Source organism: Mustela putorius, unplaced genomic scaffold (genome assembly GCF_011764305.1).
Source record: "Mustela putorius furo isolate JIRA1106 unplaced genomic scaffold, ASM1176430v1.1 tig00537227_pilon_pilon_pilon, whole genome shotgun sequence".
Taxonomy (NCBI): Eukaryota; Metazoa; Chordata; class Mammalia; order Carnivora; family Mustelidae; genus Mustela; species Mustela putorius.
In genome coordinates, this window is record NW_025422368.1 from 37,528,853 (window position 1) to 37,545,349 (window position 16,497).

General features: G+C 40.1%; 1 protein-coding gene across 1 annotated transcript; it reads right to left on the reverse strand.

Moving 5' to 3' along the window:
- Positions 1 to 7,371: 7,371 nt before the first annotated feature.
- TMEM52B (transmembrane protein 52B) lies at positions 7,372 to 15,912 on the reverse strand. The gene is made up of 5 exons (XM_004779742.3): positions 15,309 to 15,912; positions 12,971 to 13,014; positions 11,196 to 11,234; positions 10,470 to 10,636; positions 7,372 to 8,947 (listed from the first exon to the last, which is right to left on the reverse strand). The coding sequence occupies exons 1-5, from the start codon at positions 15,360 to 15,362 to the stop codon at positions 8,706 to 8,708; spliced, it is 546 nt and encodes a 181-aa protein (XP_004779799.1). The 5' UTR covers positions 15,363 to 15,912; the 3' UTR covers positions 7,372 to 8,705.
- Between the last annotated feature and the right edge of the window lie 585 nt (positions 15,913 to 16,497).

Genomic DNA, 16,497 nt, shown 5'->3' on the forward strand with positions numbered 1-16,497 from the left:
TAAGGGCAATGCCCAGCTTTACTAACTCTAGTAATTAGTATTGACATCATGGGGGCACAGCAGGTTCTAAGGTTAGTGTAAGAAGGGGTACAGGAGATGACCCATTGACATACAAACTGGGACTCAAGAAAGGTCTAGACACTTGGAACACTGATAACATTTGTCAAATAAGGACCACAATAACCAAAGGGCAACAGAAACAATTAAAGAATAAGAGCAGGAGAAAAAGAAGAAGTACCGAGATGCTGAAATATAGAGAAGAGGCATAATATTTAGTTGGCCTTATTTCATAATTTTGCTTATAACTAACCTTTTATGAAACACAGGGAAGAAGTACTGTCTTTGGGGTAGTTCGGGACCATAATGGTCTCCTTGTTTTATAGATCTTCCCTCTTTCTTATGCTCTATCCACAGCCAAACCATTTTACAAGTTACAGGATCTCTTTTCTCTCTTCGGAACTTTACAATGGCTTTCACAGAATGCATGATAAAGATCAAAGTGCTTCAGCTCCCATGTAATGCCTTCCACACAAAGATGCTAACCTGTCCTTCCAGATTCATTCCCATTGTATCACTCCTGGTATTTTTAACATTCTCCATGCTTCACATTCTCATTTTTCCTCTTTATTCACAGACAAAAAGAAAAAAAAAATGCTCTTATACTGTATACTCGACGTTTAAAATTTTATCATCCTGTAGGGTTCAACTCAAGTATTACCGCGTTCACAATGCCCTTTCCAAACTTTTAATGTTATGAGGAATTCCGAGGTGGCATATAGTGCAATTATGGGTTAACTAAGGTGAAGGTGCCAAGAGAGACACTGGCCAACATCCTTCAGAGACAGCATGTAAAATATTTCCCACAATTGAACTCTCAGTGTATCTTGGACAGTCCATAAATCACTGTAATTGTTTTCCCAGTCAGTCTGCCAGCTCAAGGGCAAAATTCCTATTCTGGCCTCCTATTGCCTTCCAGACAATCTGCTTACCCAAGGAAAAGAAAACAAAACTTGCTATTTTCTGTCTCTGCAATTTTTCTCCTCAACCTCTTAAATTCATTACATAAATCCCATTTTTGCTTTATTTCCTTACTCTCATAATCAAGTATACTCTTAATGTGTAAACTCTTACAGACCACACTTAATAAACTAACTCAATAAGATACAATACTGTAGTTCCTGACAGATGAAGGGTAGCAGAACTGCCACCTCAAAATACAAGTTTCTTTGGCATAAGGATTATCCTAAACTGGTTTTTTAAAAAACAACAGACAGGAGAAATTCTAAAAACTTTGTAAGAGACATTTACATTTATAAGGAAATCTCCATTTGTAAGGGTGTCTCCTCTTTCCCAAGAAAAGGAGGATGACTAAATTTTTAGAAACTCTCAACAACGGAGAAGACCCTGATTTAAATCTGCATAACAACCATACTTTTGATTACTGTGCTTTTCCAGGTAACTTCTCATACACCCCTACCCCAACCAATCTTCTTTTATCTTTAGCTGGAGATGGTATTCAAGATGATGCCTTGGGCCATTTCAGGGAGTTACTCAATTTTCTTAGGTCTCTCCCATGTATACAGTTGGTATACATATTATTAAACTTCTACTTTTCTCTTGTTAATCTGACCTTTTTTTAACCCCCTGGGGTGTCTCAGCCAAGAACCTAGAAACACAGAGGCAAAATTATTTGTCCTTCTCTACACAAGCCACTGCAAAGCAACCTGTACAGTTTTATTTGCCTCCAAACCACAGATAAACTAGTCAACTTAGCACAGTCATTCATTTCTCAGACCCATCCGCCTGGCCCAGGAAGGAGAATCTGTATTGCTCTTCTGTAAATCAACACATGTCCGTCTTTCAGGTCTCCCTCTTGTATTGGAAGCTTTGTGTTATCAGAGTCAACTCCTTCCATTGTGTAGGTACAGACTCCTTCTCCCAGATAGTGATATCCCACTAGACACTACCCCTTACAAGAATTGTAGTTGGACCAAGGAAAAAAAACTGTGGAAAATATGGGAGTGGGAGATGTTTGTCCAGTATAATCACCCCCAACAAGCCCAAAGTAACCAGTAGAGGGTGGATAGTGCAGCTTCACTGCCAGGCTACATAAGGTTTCATACGTATTTGTGTCATTTGGGCTAAGAAAGAGGTAGGAGAGAATCTCTACTGCTTAAAATCAGAAGAAAGGGGCGTCTCAGTTGGTTGAGCATCCAACTCTTGATTTCAGCTCAGGTCATGATCTTAGAGTTGTGAGATGGAACCAAGCATTGGACTCTGCACTCAATGTAGAGTGTGGTTGTCCCTCTCCCTCTGCTTCTCACCCAGTTCACACTCTCTATCTCTTAAATAAATAAATGAATAAAATCTTTAAAAAGATAAAATAAAGCCAGAGGAAAGATCTAAAGAAAGACCAAAAGAACCTAGAATTCTGCTGACGAAAAGAAATAACTGTAGTCCTTTTCATCACCACCTGCAATGTTCCTTTTCAGACTCTCACCATCTTTAACTAGGATTTTTACACTATGTTCCTAGCTGAAATGAAGACCTGAATTCCTTATACTTCACCCAAGACCTCAGACTTTCACTGGAGTATCTTTCTAAATATTGATCATGTTATAAAACTCTCCCATTAATAAAACATTAAGTAGTCCTCATTGTCTTCAAGTTCAGTATCTGAATTACTTAATTTAAGCCTTAACAATATGACACTTTTCTTTAACTCCATACACCCATGTTTTGCAATATGTAATTTATCCTAAACTACTGTATAACAAAGGAAGGAAGCCAGTAGTAAGTAAATAATTATAGAATCAGAAAAAGAGAGAAGAAGGAGGATGATAAAGATGGGGAACTAATTACCTCATTTATCACCCATAAACAGGTGATCCTTGAACAACGAAGGGGTAAGGGTTAGGGGTGCTGGTCCCCATGCAGTCAAAAATCCATGTTCAACTTTTGACTTCCTCAAAACTTAATTACTAATAGCCCATTATTGACTGGAAGCCTTATCAATAACATAAATAGTTGATTAACATGTATTTTCTATGTTTCTATCTAGCATATATATATCTATCTAATACGCTGTATTCTTACAATAAAGTGAGATTGAGAAAAAAAATATTATTAAGAACATCGTAAGGAATGGGGTGCCTGGGTGGCTCAGTGAGTTAAGCCTCTGCCATTGCTCAGCTCATGACCCCAGGGTCCTGGGATCAAGTCCCACATCAGGCTCTCTGCTTAGCTGGGGGCCTGCTTTCCTCTCCCTCTCTACCTGTTTCTCTCCCTACTTGTGATCTCTTTCTCTCTCTCTCTCTGTCAAATAAATAAATAAAATCTTAAAAAAAAAACATAAGGAAGCAAAAATACATTTATAGTATTACACTGTATCAAAAAAAAAAAATTCACACATAAGCAGATCCACACAATTCCAACTGATATTCAAGGGTCAACTGTGTATTATTAAGCTTAAACATAACAAAGATGATTTTATTTAAGTTAAAAAAAAAGGGGATTATCTGGGAACAGAGGAGAAATTACAATTCAGATCAGGAAGCTATGGTGAACTGTAGGGAGGTCTGAAGAGACAAAGGGAAGGTTAGGCTTTTATTAGGTTTTAAGAGGAATCTAGGAATAGTTGTTTGAACAAGTTTATAGAAGAATAAGAGTTTGAGGTTGCCATGGCGTCTCATTGTCCATAAGTGGTTGTTACTGTGTTGTTGCTGGGGCAGGGAGGGATCTCCCTTCCTTTTTTAAAAATCAGGAGATGTAATGTCCTCCCTTGTGAAAATAATTCTTATCTTCCTTTCTCCTGCTGGTTCTGTAGGCTATAATGAAGGGTACGTGCTTGAGAGCTCCCATCTCAGAACTTCCCAATTCCATTTGGAATTAATTCCACAATATAAATGGACATTTTAACTTATGGGCTTCTAAACTTGCACCTTCCTATCCAGACCCCACTGTCCCAGATAGGCATATCCAATAATCTCTGCCATTTCCAGTAGATTATTTTATAAATATTGAAATTATGAAGGCCTAATATGAAATTTCTTTTTCTTCTCTTTTTCACAAATTGAGACTTTCCCCATTTAATCTCAAGGAAAACTTTGATTTTTCCCACTAGAATATCTGAACGTTTTTTGCTGCTTTAGTGAAGTAGGCATTACCTTAGATTAAGTTCATGTATGTTTTGTCATGAAATGCCTTTTCCCCATTTTAGAAATCACTACCTTGAATTTTCCCCTAAATCTGGTCTTGTGCAATCTTCCCTAATCAACAGATAGCTACACCTTCCCTAACCCTAATCAACAGCTTCACCTTCCATGTGTTGGTTCAGGTCAATTAGCAAGGAGTCATTTTTCACTCCTTTCCCTTACTACATACTTTACTCAATCCATCAGCAAATGTGGATGATCCTATCCCCAACATATCATTAAAATTCCTACATTTGGGGCACCTGGGTGGTTCAGTGGGTTAAAGCCTCTGTCTTTGGTTGAGGTCATGATCTCATCATGGTCTGGGTTCGAGCCCTGCATCCGGCTCTCTGCTCAGCCGGGAGCCTGCTTCCTTCTCTCTCTTTCTGCCTGTCTTTCTGCCTACTTGTGATCTCTGTCAAATAAATAAACAAAATCTTTAAAAATAAATAAATAAATTTAAAAAAAACTCCTACATTTATCTCTAGTTCCACTTCTAACAGCACCATGTTAGTCCACAATCATGGACTATCCACAATTGCAATCCCTAGCCACAATCACCTCTTGTCTACTCTTCCTTAATATCTCCCATCTAGTCCTCATGCTTTCATACATGTCCTATTCCAGTCCATTCTTCTATAGATTCAAGAATCTTTGCCTCAAAATTCAAATTGCATTGGGGATGCCAGGGTGGCTCAGTCAGCTAAGCATCTGCCTTTGGCGTAGGTCATGATCCCATGGTCCTGGGATCCAGCCCCATGGTGAGCTCCCGGCTTGGTGGGGACCCTGCTTCTCCCTGTCCCTCTGCCCGCCACTGCCCCTGCTTATGCATTCTCTCTCTCTCTCTCTCTCTCTCCCTATGTCAAATGAATAAGTAAAATCTTAAAAAACAACAACAAAATTCAAATTGTATCAAGTGACTTATATTTAAAAATTTCCGGTGGTTTCTCGGTGTAAAATACAGTGTAGACTCCTTGCTCCTAAGATTCCTTTCCCCTCTGACTCCATTTGGGGAGTTCTCTCTTTAGTTTACCAGAATCAGCTACTCTTTGTTCGGTTCCTCAAACTAATCAGACTTTCCCTCATCTTTGAAAAGGTCCTTCCATCACTCTGCCTTTTCCAAGCGTTCTCTGCACTATTCATGATGCTATCATTTAATTTCTGACTTTTTCTTAAGCTCTGTGAGGATCATGAGTCAGAGTCCCTGACTGTCTCACCCACTCTTTTACCCCCAGCTGCCTCTGCACTATTCCAGCAGATATTTTTTTAAACAGTACCTTTTGAACACAGAAACTTTGAATCAATGTGATGCAAAACCTAATGGGAAGTGTGATAGTGCGGAGAAGGAAGGACATTTATTTTAATGAAACTGGAAAGAAGGAGGAAAGAAAAGGTCTTAAGGGCCTATAGCTTTGGGGTAGGAAGTTATCAAAGGGAAGGCTTGATTTCCTTTCTGAATGAGAACAAGCTCCCTGCCTAGAATTAATGAGTAGGAGAGGGGGTATGAGGTTTGAAGGGAGCCCCCGAAAAAAATTAAAAAGATTTTATTTATTTATTTGAGAGAGAATGAGAAAATACAAGTGGAGGGAGGGGGAGGGACATGCCGACTGCACAGAGCCCGGGGCGGGGCTCAGTGTCACTACCCTGAGATCATGACCTGAGCCAAAATCAAGAGGCAGTTGCTTAACCAACTGACCCACCCAAGTATCCTAAGAGCCACTGAAGTTTGAATAACTAATCAAAAGAGTAGGAGAATTACAAAAGAAACTCTAGAAGAAATGACAGGTGGTTCAACAGGTGGTGTTGGGGACCATGATCTTGGCATGACCTCTTTTAGTCGAGTTGAGAATTTCTGCAGCACTGCTCCCAGCATAGGCTTTGGGGAGAAATCAGCTTCACTGAACCCATGTTTAAAGTTTGAAAGATAGGTGGAAAGGGAGTCAAAAGGCATTTTAAAAAATTGAGAACAGTGGTGAAAGTGATGGCACTGATTAACAGAGATCTTAGATGGAGTAGAGAGAAAGAGATGAAACCAAACGGCTGCTAATATTCTGCCAAGTGAGAGGGTTACAGGAAACCAAGTATCCAGGTGTCTGAGGAGAGGGAGAGGTCGAGGAGAGAGGTGGGGCTGAGAGATCTCTTGAGAATAAGATACCTTTTGGGTAAATACCCAGATACAAACGTAGTGATCCAAAGGGGCACGTGCACCCGAATGTTTATAGCAGTAATGTCCACAATAACCAAACTATGGAAAGAACCTAAATGTCCATCAACAGATGAATGGATCAAGAAGATGTGGTATATATACACAATGGAATACTATGCAGCCATCAAAAGAAATGAAATCTTGCCATTTGCGACAACATGGATGGAACTAGAGTGTATCATGCTTAGCGAAATAAGTCAAGAGGGAAAGACAACTATCATATGATCTCCCTGATATGAGGAAGTGGTGATGCAACATGGGGGCTTAAGTGGGTAGGAGAAGAATCAATGAAACAAGATGGGATTGGGAGGGAGACAAGCCATAAGTGACTCTTAATCTCACAAAACAAACTGAGGGTTGCTGGGGGGAGGGGGGTTGGGAGAAGGGGGGTGGGGTTATGGACATTGGGGAGGGTATGTGCTTTGGTGAGTGCTGTGAAGTGTGTAAACCTGGCGATTCACAGACCTGTACCCCTGGGGATAAAAATATATGTTTATCAAAAATAAAAAATTAAAAAAAAGAAAAAGAATAAGATACCTATAGGAGGATTTCTTCCAAGATCTTTTTCTACCAAATGATGTTTTAACTTCCTCAAGACTGGGTGTCTTGAAGGACGAAAGAGCCTAGAATATTTTACGGAATGTGTGATAATGAAGTGATTCATATGGCCAGAGCAAAACAAGGCCACCACAGGGTCATTCAACAATTCAAGCATCTTAACAATTTCCACAGGCAATTTGATAAATGACTCAGGATAAATTCAGCTCACCAGCAGCTTATACTCAGAACATTTCCCCCCTTGGGCTGAGGGAACATTCCAAGAACACATTTAATGAGGTGTTATACTAACCAGCCATTCCCTGGGTCTATGTCTCTATGAGTGCTGAAGCTAATTGCCGAATAAACCTGTTTTCTCAAATATTCCTTACCTCTACACAGACCATTTTCAAAGGAATCACATATCTTCAGTTGTTAACCTCTATCGACAAATCTTTATTGATGAAATAATGTGACTTTCGGTGCGACTTAATGATAACATAACAGGCTAACTGGCGAAAGGAAAAATAAGGCCTAAACTCAGTAGAATCTTAGCAGAAAGGGGAAAATTCGATGTCAATAGTAAGAGTACCAAATACGTGTGCATAATACTTTACAAATCTTGTCATTTATATTTAGTTCACTTGATTTGCACAACAATCCTGTTTTACAGGTGGGAAAACTGCTTTAGAGATTATAAGTGATTTATCTAAGGTCACTGGCAAGTCATTTTTCCCCAACACATCACTTCCTCAATTGTCCAGTAAAATACATTAAATCCTCGTATGTCCAGTATTACATGGGGTGCACAGCTTAGCACTACATGCTTAGCACTACACAGCAGGAATGTGTCCTGGCCGGGAAGGATCCCATCCAGGCTGAGTTCCCAGAACTCAGTTGCTCTAGGGACTGGAGAGCAGCACGGACAGCCATTTCTACCATGTTTCCACTAGGTGGCAGTGAAGGCCACCCTGCTCTAAAGTGTCACTAAAGAGCAAAGCAAAACAATGCCATTCTTTCAGACTTAGGAAAAGACTGCGTATGCATGCGCAAGCCTGCACGCGTGTGCGTGTGTGCGTGTGCGTGCACACACATGTGTTTTCTAGGCAGAGGAACTGAAAAATGAATAGAAACTCTCACTGCCCCCTATGTGGTTTCTCACACTGCTAGTGGGTAGGACCAGAGTGAAAGAAAGACCTTGATTATTTGGCTCTTTGATACTATACTGTGTTCTCTTAGCCCATATCTGTAAGGATGGATCATGGACGTCCACAAAGGTATTGTATAATGTCCAAGAGTATCATTGTCACTCAGCATAAAAGGGAATGTTTTCTCAAGAGGAAGAATTCATGACTTTGGTGCATTCCTGTCTGTGGCTGTGCCTACACTATTGTGTATTACGATCTATTATTGTGCTAAGGTGGTAGGAGGAAAAAACACTTGCAGTATCCTATGGGTGAAGGAACTCAACTGCTAAAGGAATTCAAGATACTTTTGATGCTTTCTTGGTTCAGTAGTAATCAGCATTGCTAGAGCTTAGTTGCAAACTTTGGCCACTGAATAAAGAATAAGAGTTTCCAATTAGAGCAATTCCATCTTAGAAAATAGATGTGGCTGGAAATGAAGAGTTGGAACCCATCCTTTTCACTGAATAATGTTTAGTTGTCATCCTAAATCTTCCAAAAGTTAGGGGGAAAAAAAAGTTAAATTTGTCTGTCTGTAGCAAAGGCAGAGAACCCCCCACCCCATTTATAAAACCAGAGTTGCCATCAGTTTGAAGGGTGTTCTACCCTAGGAAACTCATCCATTGGAGGCAGCTGCTTCTCCTCTGGCACGGGGGGGAGGTCAGGTGCTTTCTGTCCACACCTGGCCACGGTGAAGCGACTCATGTGGAGAGCTTCTTCGTACCCTGGGAGGGTGTCCAAAGAGGAGGGCAATTGGCTGAGGGGGCTGTGCGAGTGAGCCACAGCCAGGATTCTTCGAGCTGCAGGGCCAAATATTGACTGCAGGGCTAGGGAGGAAAGAAGGAATAGAGCTAGAGTAACTGTGACATCCTCAAAAATCAGGGACTTACAACACACTTAATTCCCCTTCATTTTTAGCGAGTGTCCAAACCATTGTCACTCTTGGCCACAAATGTTATGAAAATGCTGTGAAGCTTGTTTGGAAACCAGCTTCACTCTGCTGAGAGATCCTGTCTTCTTTGGGGTCCTCAGCTAATCTAAATTGTGACCCCATATCTCACAACCTTGTCCTTCCCTTTTACAGAATCGGGGCCCTTTATGCCAACCCACTGATAACGCAGACTCCTTAGAAATATTTATTTCTGTCTTATTTATTTTTTCCCAAAGGGCAGTAAGTGAAGCAGGAAAGGTGGACAGCAATGTCTCCTCTTTTCAAAAGAAATTTCACAATGTTGTGCCACTGCTGTTCTGACTGGTCTCTCTTCTCCCATTTCAGGAAAGAATATAGTATGAAGAAGAGAACAGAAGGACATAAAGGAAGGTGTTTTATAATCATCAAGGTGATGTTAAGCTAACATTTAAATGTATCAACAGATCCACTACAGAACAAAGAATGGAAAGTACACATGATTAATGTCTTCAAAGATAAAAAAATAATATATAGGTAATAAAAAATACAGGTTCTCGGGGCGCCTTGGGGGGCCAGTCGGTTAAGCGTCAGCCTTCAGCTCAGGTCATGATCCCAGGGTACTGGATCAATCCCTGCATCGGGCTCCTTGCTCAGTGGGGAGCCTGCTTCCCCCTCTCCCCTTCCCCCTGCTTGTGTTCCTCTCTCGTTATGTCTATCTCTGTCAAATAAATAAAATCTTTAAAAAAATACAGGTTCTCACAAAATCCAAGACATTTTTGAAAAAGGGATACACTCAGAGCTTAAAATAGTTTTATCAAAATAACTTTATGAACTGGGTAATTCTTCCTGTGAGACATTTCCAATATTTTCTTCAGCATTCTACTTTTTTCTTCACTCTATCATTAGACCAATATTTGAGAACACAGCATCAGTGAGAGTCCAGGTCACCATACCATCAGGCTTCTGGAAATGAAAATAACCCTGAGTTCTAGAATCTTTAATGCAATTCAATCCATGTTTCTATATTGTTTCATCGTCCTGATCATTCTTTTTATTTGTCTTCTTCTTCTTCTTTTTTTTTTTTTTTAAGTAGGCTCCTCACCCAGCATGGGGCCCGGTAAGGAGCTTGAACTCACAGTCCTGGGATGAGATCAAGTGTCTGACTCTTAGCTGAGCCACCCAAGTGCCCCCAAATCATACCCTTTTTAAAAAAACTTTATTTATTTATTTGACAGAGAGAGAGACAGCAAGAAAGAGCACAGGCAGAGGGAGAGGAAGAAGCAGGTTCCCCGCTGAGCAGGGAGCCTGACCAGGGACTCCATCCCAGGACTCCAGGGTCATGACCTGAGTGGAAGGCAGACACTTAATCCACTGCCAAACATGCACCTCCTTGATCATCCTTCCAAACCCCCCTCAGGTTATCAAGTCAGAGTACTCACAAGTGATTGTGCTCTGGAGAGTGCTGTCATGGTCGAAAGCTATAACTGTCACTTCATAGGGAGGCCGGCCCTCATCTTCCCCATTTTGCTGGTGGCTCAGACAGCAGCGGAAGCACGCGGAAGTCAGGCCGCACAGGAGAAGCAGTGCCCCAATGACCACCAGGAGCCTGCAGGAAGACCCCCCGACCTCCCCATGAAAGCTCGGTGATCTGGTGTGTTTCCCAGTCCTGGCCCTAACTGGTCTTCAGTGTCTACATTTTGACTTTGTTTGACCATTTTACACAGTAATCATAAGATTTTAATTCCAACACTTTCACTTCACAGGCATACTTATTTTGTCAGTAAGACTTAATCAGTTCATTAAAACAATAAGAGATCTAATATGGTTTGGAGGATCTGCTTTCTACTCTATATTCTCCTTTCTATAGACATTTCTAGAACTGAGAACATACATAATAACTTTTTGAGGTTGGCTGGGGAGATGGTATTGAAATAGGAAATCCTGGCATATTATCACACAGTTAAAAATGAGGTAAAGAAATTTGACTCCATGAGATGCTAGGTAAGAAGGCTGGCTTCTTACCAGCCTGATGTGTTTTTTTTTTTTTTTTTTTTTTTTTTTCCTGATGTCAATATATTTAAAAGCTAAAAAAGTAAAAATGAATGCCCCTGAGAAAAATAAAGTTCCTTTGAAATGTCTTTCTGGGTATGAAAGCTGAAACTTACCATATATACCAGAGATGTACCCAATCTGTGGTCATGCAACTATGGAGAAAGAATAAAGTTTTTTTTTGCAATAAAAACATAGTCGGTGCCTATTGTAGTTCCATAATCTGGAATATGAGTTACAATATAGTATGCTACCTTGTTATAATAATAGCATTAAAACTTATATATATATTTTTAAGTTTGCATTTTAATTCCCATTAGTTAACATACAACAAGTTATACTAACTTCAATAGAACCAGCAGAATCTATTGCAAAATGAGATGCCTTAAGTGTTTAATACTATAGATGGCATTGTGTAAATATTTTGTAAATCATTTTAAGATAGACTAGTGATGATGAAAATGGTGCTAGTAGAAAATATAACCATGACTACTATAAACAGTTATGATGACAATTACCAGGAAAGAATTTGGAATGTAAAATTACAAAGTTTGAAAATGGGTATGAAAGTTAAGGTTTGTTTTTATATTTGAGATCAATAAAATTTAAACATAAAGAAAATTTCAGTTATAAGCATGAAAGCAATACAATGAAGTTTATAATTTGTGTCTTGCAAATTGCTGCAAAAAGGCTCCCCAGTATACCATAAAAATTCTCACCATGAAAAAACCCCTAAACTTTCACTTCCATTATCAAAACTGATATGCACACCCACTTAAGCCAAATAGGAAGGAGGAAAAATGTAGAAACCAGTGTCACCATGTTAAAAGTTAACTAACTGAATTTTCTCTATAGAGACGACTCAATTTTATGGATTGCATGGAAGAAGGAGTATGGGCTAAGCTCAGGAGTGGGAAGGGGAGAGGAAGGAAATATTTATCTTTGAAGATGAACAAACTTAATACTAGTTTCTGATGTATTGAACTGTTGACATCTATTGAAATTCTCTTTTACATCCTCTCTTTGGTTGCACAGTTGTAGAACATACAGTTTGTTTTTCGATTAACAATGTCTCCTGTAGGCTTCTTGCATTCTCCATTTATTTAAAGCCTCTTCTAGTCCTAGAGTTATGATTCTGAGTCTGTTAAAAATGATTCTTCCCAAGTGGTAGGTGTCTAAAACCTCAGACGGTGTGATAAGCAACCCAGGTCACCACCATTTCCCCTGGGTTTAACAGTCTTGGCTGTTGAGAAACCCTTCCCATGGCTAAATATTTGTTTTCCTTCAGGCTGGGCAAGTGTTTTGTTCCAACTGCCCCTGCTTTCTTAATAATTTACCTCCAAGTGGAATGAATCTTTTCCCCTTTTATGTCCTCTGTATCTGTGTAAGACCTAATAGTGATAGGTTTAGATTAAGGGATTACAACCTCAACATGATAGCTGTATGAAGTCTGCAGGAAGTATTGACACACCCTAAAATACAGAAAATGCTCATCATAGTTCAGATGGTGAGGTTACTTTGGAATACCCCAACATATCTGCCGGGGATGAGATTTTAAATCCAGTGGGTCCTGATGAGTCACTGAGAAGCATGGGAAGGAAAGCCATTCGCAAATTTCTGTGGCTGTATGAATTGAGATTAATTCTGTTGTTTTAATGGAAAGATAGGCTTTGGAAAAAATGCTTTCAGTGATGTTATTTTAAGTACTTAGGATGACACAAGGGCATGTCTTTATTTTTGCATGATCCGTCTACCAGACTGGTGGGTTGATGTCCATTTAAGTAAAGATAAAGGGAAGGCAGAGATATTTAATGACCTCTTGACCTCCTGTTTTGGGTACTAATGTTTTTGTCTGTTTCTCCTTCTTCCCAGTTTGGTCTCAGATACTTACTGTTCAGGATTCACGCAGTTCTCCTCACATCTTGCCGGGGGAAGCTGCAGGAAGGGAAATAGTCTCAGACAGGGAAATGTCTCATCGGTTCGGCTCAGCAGCCTGCCATCGCTTCCCCATGACTCTGCTATGTTAGTTTACTTGGTGAGAGCCGGGAAAACATGAGGACAAGGTCATAGGGTCAGCCCTATTTCTTTTCATAGCTCCCATGCCTGTGGATTATTATAACTGAAGTGGGAGAAACTAGAAGAGTAAATATTTAATCTGTCGGGGGTTTCCATTTGTTTGTTTGTTTCGGTGGGTAAGCATTACAACTTTTGTGAATGAGAGGCAGAGGCAACATTTAAATCAATTTGTCCTAAAAATGTCCTGATCTATCCCTCAGGATATTGTTATCACCTTCTTAATCTTTCCCAGTTACAAATTGAATTCTACCCCACTCCTCTTTTCTATTCCCTTAGTTCATCAATAACCCACCCCTGCCCCCCAAAAAAGAAGGAGAAAAAGGAGGGGAACAATTTTATTTATTGAATTCCCACTTTATGCCAGTCAGGCTACTAAGAAGTTTCAGTATGTCATAACATTTCATCACAATAATCATATAGGTGAGTATATTTAACCTTATTTTGAAAGATTACATGACAGAGGCAAAGGGGTTTAAGCTAACATGAGCAACCGCAAGCTCCTATTGATGTAGCCAGAATTCAAATCCAACTCTATCATATATGTGCGCTGAATGAGTTAGTACAACAAGGGCTAAATTTGCTCTGACAACACCTTGATATTGCTATCAAACCCCTCCTGCTACTGATGATGAAAGCTTCTTCTCCTTCTTTTACCTTGTATTTCAGTTGACTTTTTCCCTCACATAGAGGAACTTTTGTTTAGAAACTGCATCTCTCTTCCAGTAAATCGAATGACTTAGTATTCTCAGGAAATCAACAACAAGGGACAGATATTTGTACTTATTGAGGAAGAGGGGACATACAAACTCAAGACATACCAGGTGAAAAGGATTTGTAAAAGGACTTAAGAGCTGTTCTCTGCAGACAGCATTTGAGAAGCTCCTTTTTTTTTTCTTCTAATTTAAAACGGTTGGCCACTAAGGATGACAAAGTGTGTGCTTCCTCTAACCCACCTCTGGTTTTTTTGTTTCTCTTTTTTGACTAAAGTTAAGAGAAGCTTAAAGTGCTAAACAGAGAAAATACTTCTTTTTGTGACTATTGCCAAAAAATTAAAAAAAGAAAATTAAAAAGAAAGAAAGTTCAGGGCAAGGAAAAGAAGAGGAAGCAAAAGGAAAATACAAGAAGAAATGGATTTACAGACAATAATTTAACTGGGATGTAGAAAGCAAAACAGTCGGTCCATTCTCCTCTAGGAGATGTACAGGAACTTGATACAAGCCAGTGCTTCATTTACTCTTCCTCTCTCTCTCTTTCTTTTAAAGCAGGCTCCACACTCAGCGTGGAGCTCAACACTCTGGGCTTGAACTCACAGCCCTGAGATCAAGACCTGAGCTGAGATCAAGAGTTAGATGCTTAACTGACTGAGCCTCCCAGGTGTCCCCACTTTTCCTATTTACTAGTGTTCATCACTGTATAAACTTTCCCTTGACAATTGTCCAGAATCCTCACCCTACTGACCTTTTTCATGAGTTACCTAGGGCCTTCTGATTTTTGGTGGGGAGAAATAAAAGGTCAGAAGTATTTTTTAAGAGTTACATGATCTGGAAGCATGTAAGTTTCTAGAATTGTATCAGGGCTGATGTGGAAACTCTGTTTAGGGGAATTATGTGTTCATTTTGATCATTTATTTGGGATCTTGAGGGATGAATGGTAAGATGCTAAAAGAGAAAAATGGGGGTGCCTGGGTGGCTCAGTGGGTTGGGCCTCTCTGCCTTTGCTCAGGTCATGGTCCCAGGGTGCTGGGATCGAGCCCCGCATCAGGCTGTCTGCTCAGCAAGGGACCTGCTTCCCCCTCCGCCTCTGCCTGCCTCTCTGCCTACTTATGATCTCTCTCTCTCTCTCTGTCAAATAAATGAATAAAATCCCTATAAAAGAGAGAAATATAGATAGGTGGCACTTCTAAATTCCCATAGCTATCCTGCATGTATCTATGTTTACCCTAATTTCTGTTCCTCCATTTCACCGATGCCATCAGCCACACTGGGGCCATGAATCCTTATCACACTAAGGAAACATGCTAGTCATTCTTTTCCCCACTACCTCTTTGGTTCACTCTATGTCCTTCCCCCCACTCATTTCCCCCATGGTTCTTCTGAGAGCTGATTTGTCTGAGAAACAAACAAAAGTTTTATTTTTGCATTTTCTCAACTCACCTGGATGCAGTACACCAGGGCAGAGGCTATCACGGCCTGGGCTCGCACTCCCATGGGGCCGAACGTCTTCTCCAGGATCAGGTGCAGAGTGTCGACGTCTGTTGCCTCCTTGCCATGCTCTGTTGTCGGTCTGTCTTCTTGACCTGGAGGGCTTAAGCAGACAAACTTTTCTCAGCAATAAATCTTTTGCTCTCTCTCGCCTCTTACTCCTTTGGGCTTTTATTTTCTGTGGTCTTTCTCTCCCCTGGCTTTCTCATCCTGGCTTCTTTCTCTACGTCTATTCTGCTGTTACGGTCTCCACATTGACTTCTCTCTGCCTTCTACTAGTAATTCTTTCTATTTGTCTTTTACTTTCTCCCAACTGTCCCCAAAAGGAAAACATTCAGGGAGGACACATAAGTCCTCAGAATTAGGTATTTTTATAGGCAGTGGTGAGAAACTTGACTTGAGGAAGCTCAAAGGGAAATAGCTGGTGACGGAACAAGCTCTCTTGTCTCCATCAAAAAAAGGAGTAAAACTTTTGGTCCTTCGCTGCGGCAGTTCACGGAGGACCATTGAGTAACTGCCAATCTCCATTCCCTCCCCTCTCCATGTGATTAGCCCTCCTCTCTTGGTTGCCCTCCTCCTTTGAAATCCTCCCCTTCGCTATGTTGATAATCAACTCTCCTGGTTCTGGGTCATTTATTTTAACCATTGCAGTAGCCCTGAGGTTGACAAATGGACTGGAAAGCACTCCCATCTTTGAGGAAAGCAGGTCCCCTCTACCCTGACTTTAGTTTCCTTTGAAACACATTAGTCAGACAGACACACATATTTTTTAAAACTGGGTTCCAAAAAATAACGAATAAACTAGGTTCCAAGATCTATGGGTCTCTAGATTTCTCTCTCAAATAAAATCTAAGGTCAGAGTAAAAATAAGCACACATAGAAAGAGAATATTTGTAAAGACACATCCTACAGGAATGAGTGAATACTGTATAAATGATTTATACATAAGTCAGTAGGTTTCTGCTTAATGCAAAGTATTTAAAAAATATTTTTAAATCCAAAGTATTTCATAGGAATATTAGATATCAGTTTACAAAGATTGATCTATCTCAGAAGAACTGAATAAAACCACCTTTCAGATCATATATAATTCTGAAATTCTAATTTTACTGAGTTGTTGAAGACAACTGTTGTGTGTGAC

What these genes read in the sequence shown, in the direction of transcription:
- TMEM52B (XM_004779742.3), bottom strand. Translation starts at nt 15,362, where the DNA reads ATGGGAGTGCGAGCCCAGGCCGTGATAGCCTCTGCCCTGGTGTACTGC. An exon ending in GTACATCTCTGGTATATATG is followed by an intron (nt 10,637 to 11,195) that starts GTAAGTTTCAGC and finishes GTCTTCCTGCAG; the next exon opens with GCTCCTGGTGGTCATTGGGG. An exon ending in TCTCCAGAGCACAATCACTT is followed by an intron (nt 8,948 to 10,469) that starts GTGAGTACTCTG and finishes TTTCCTCCCTAG; the next exon opens with CCCTGCAGTCAATATTTGGC.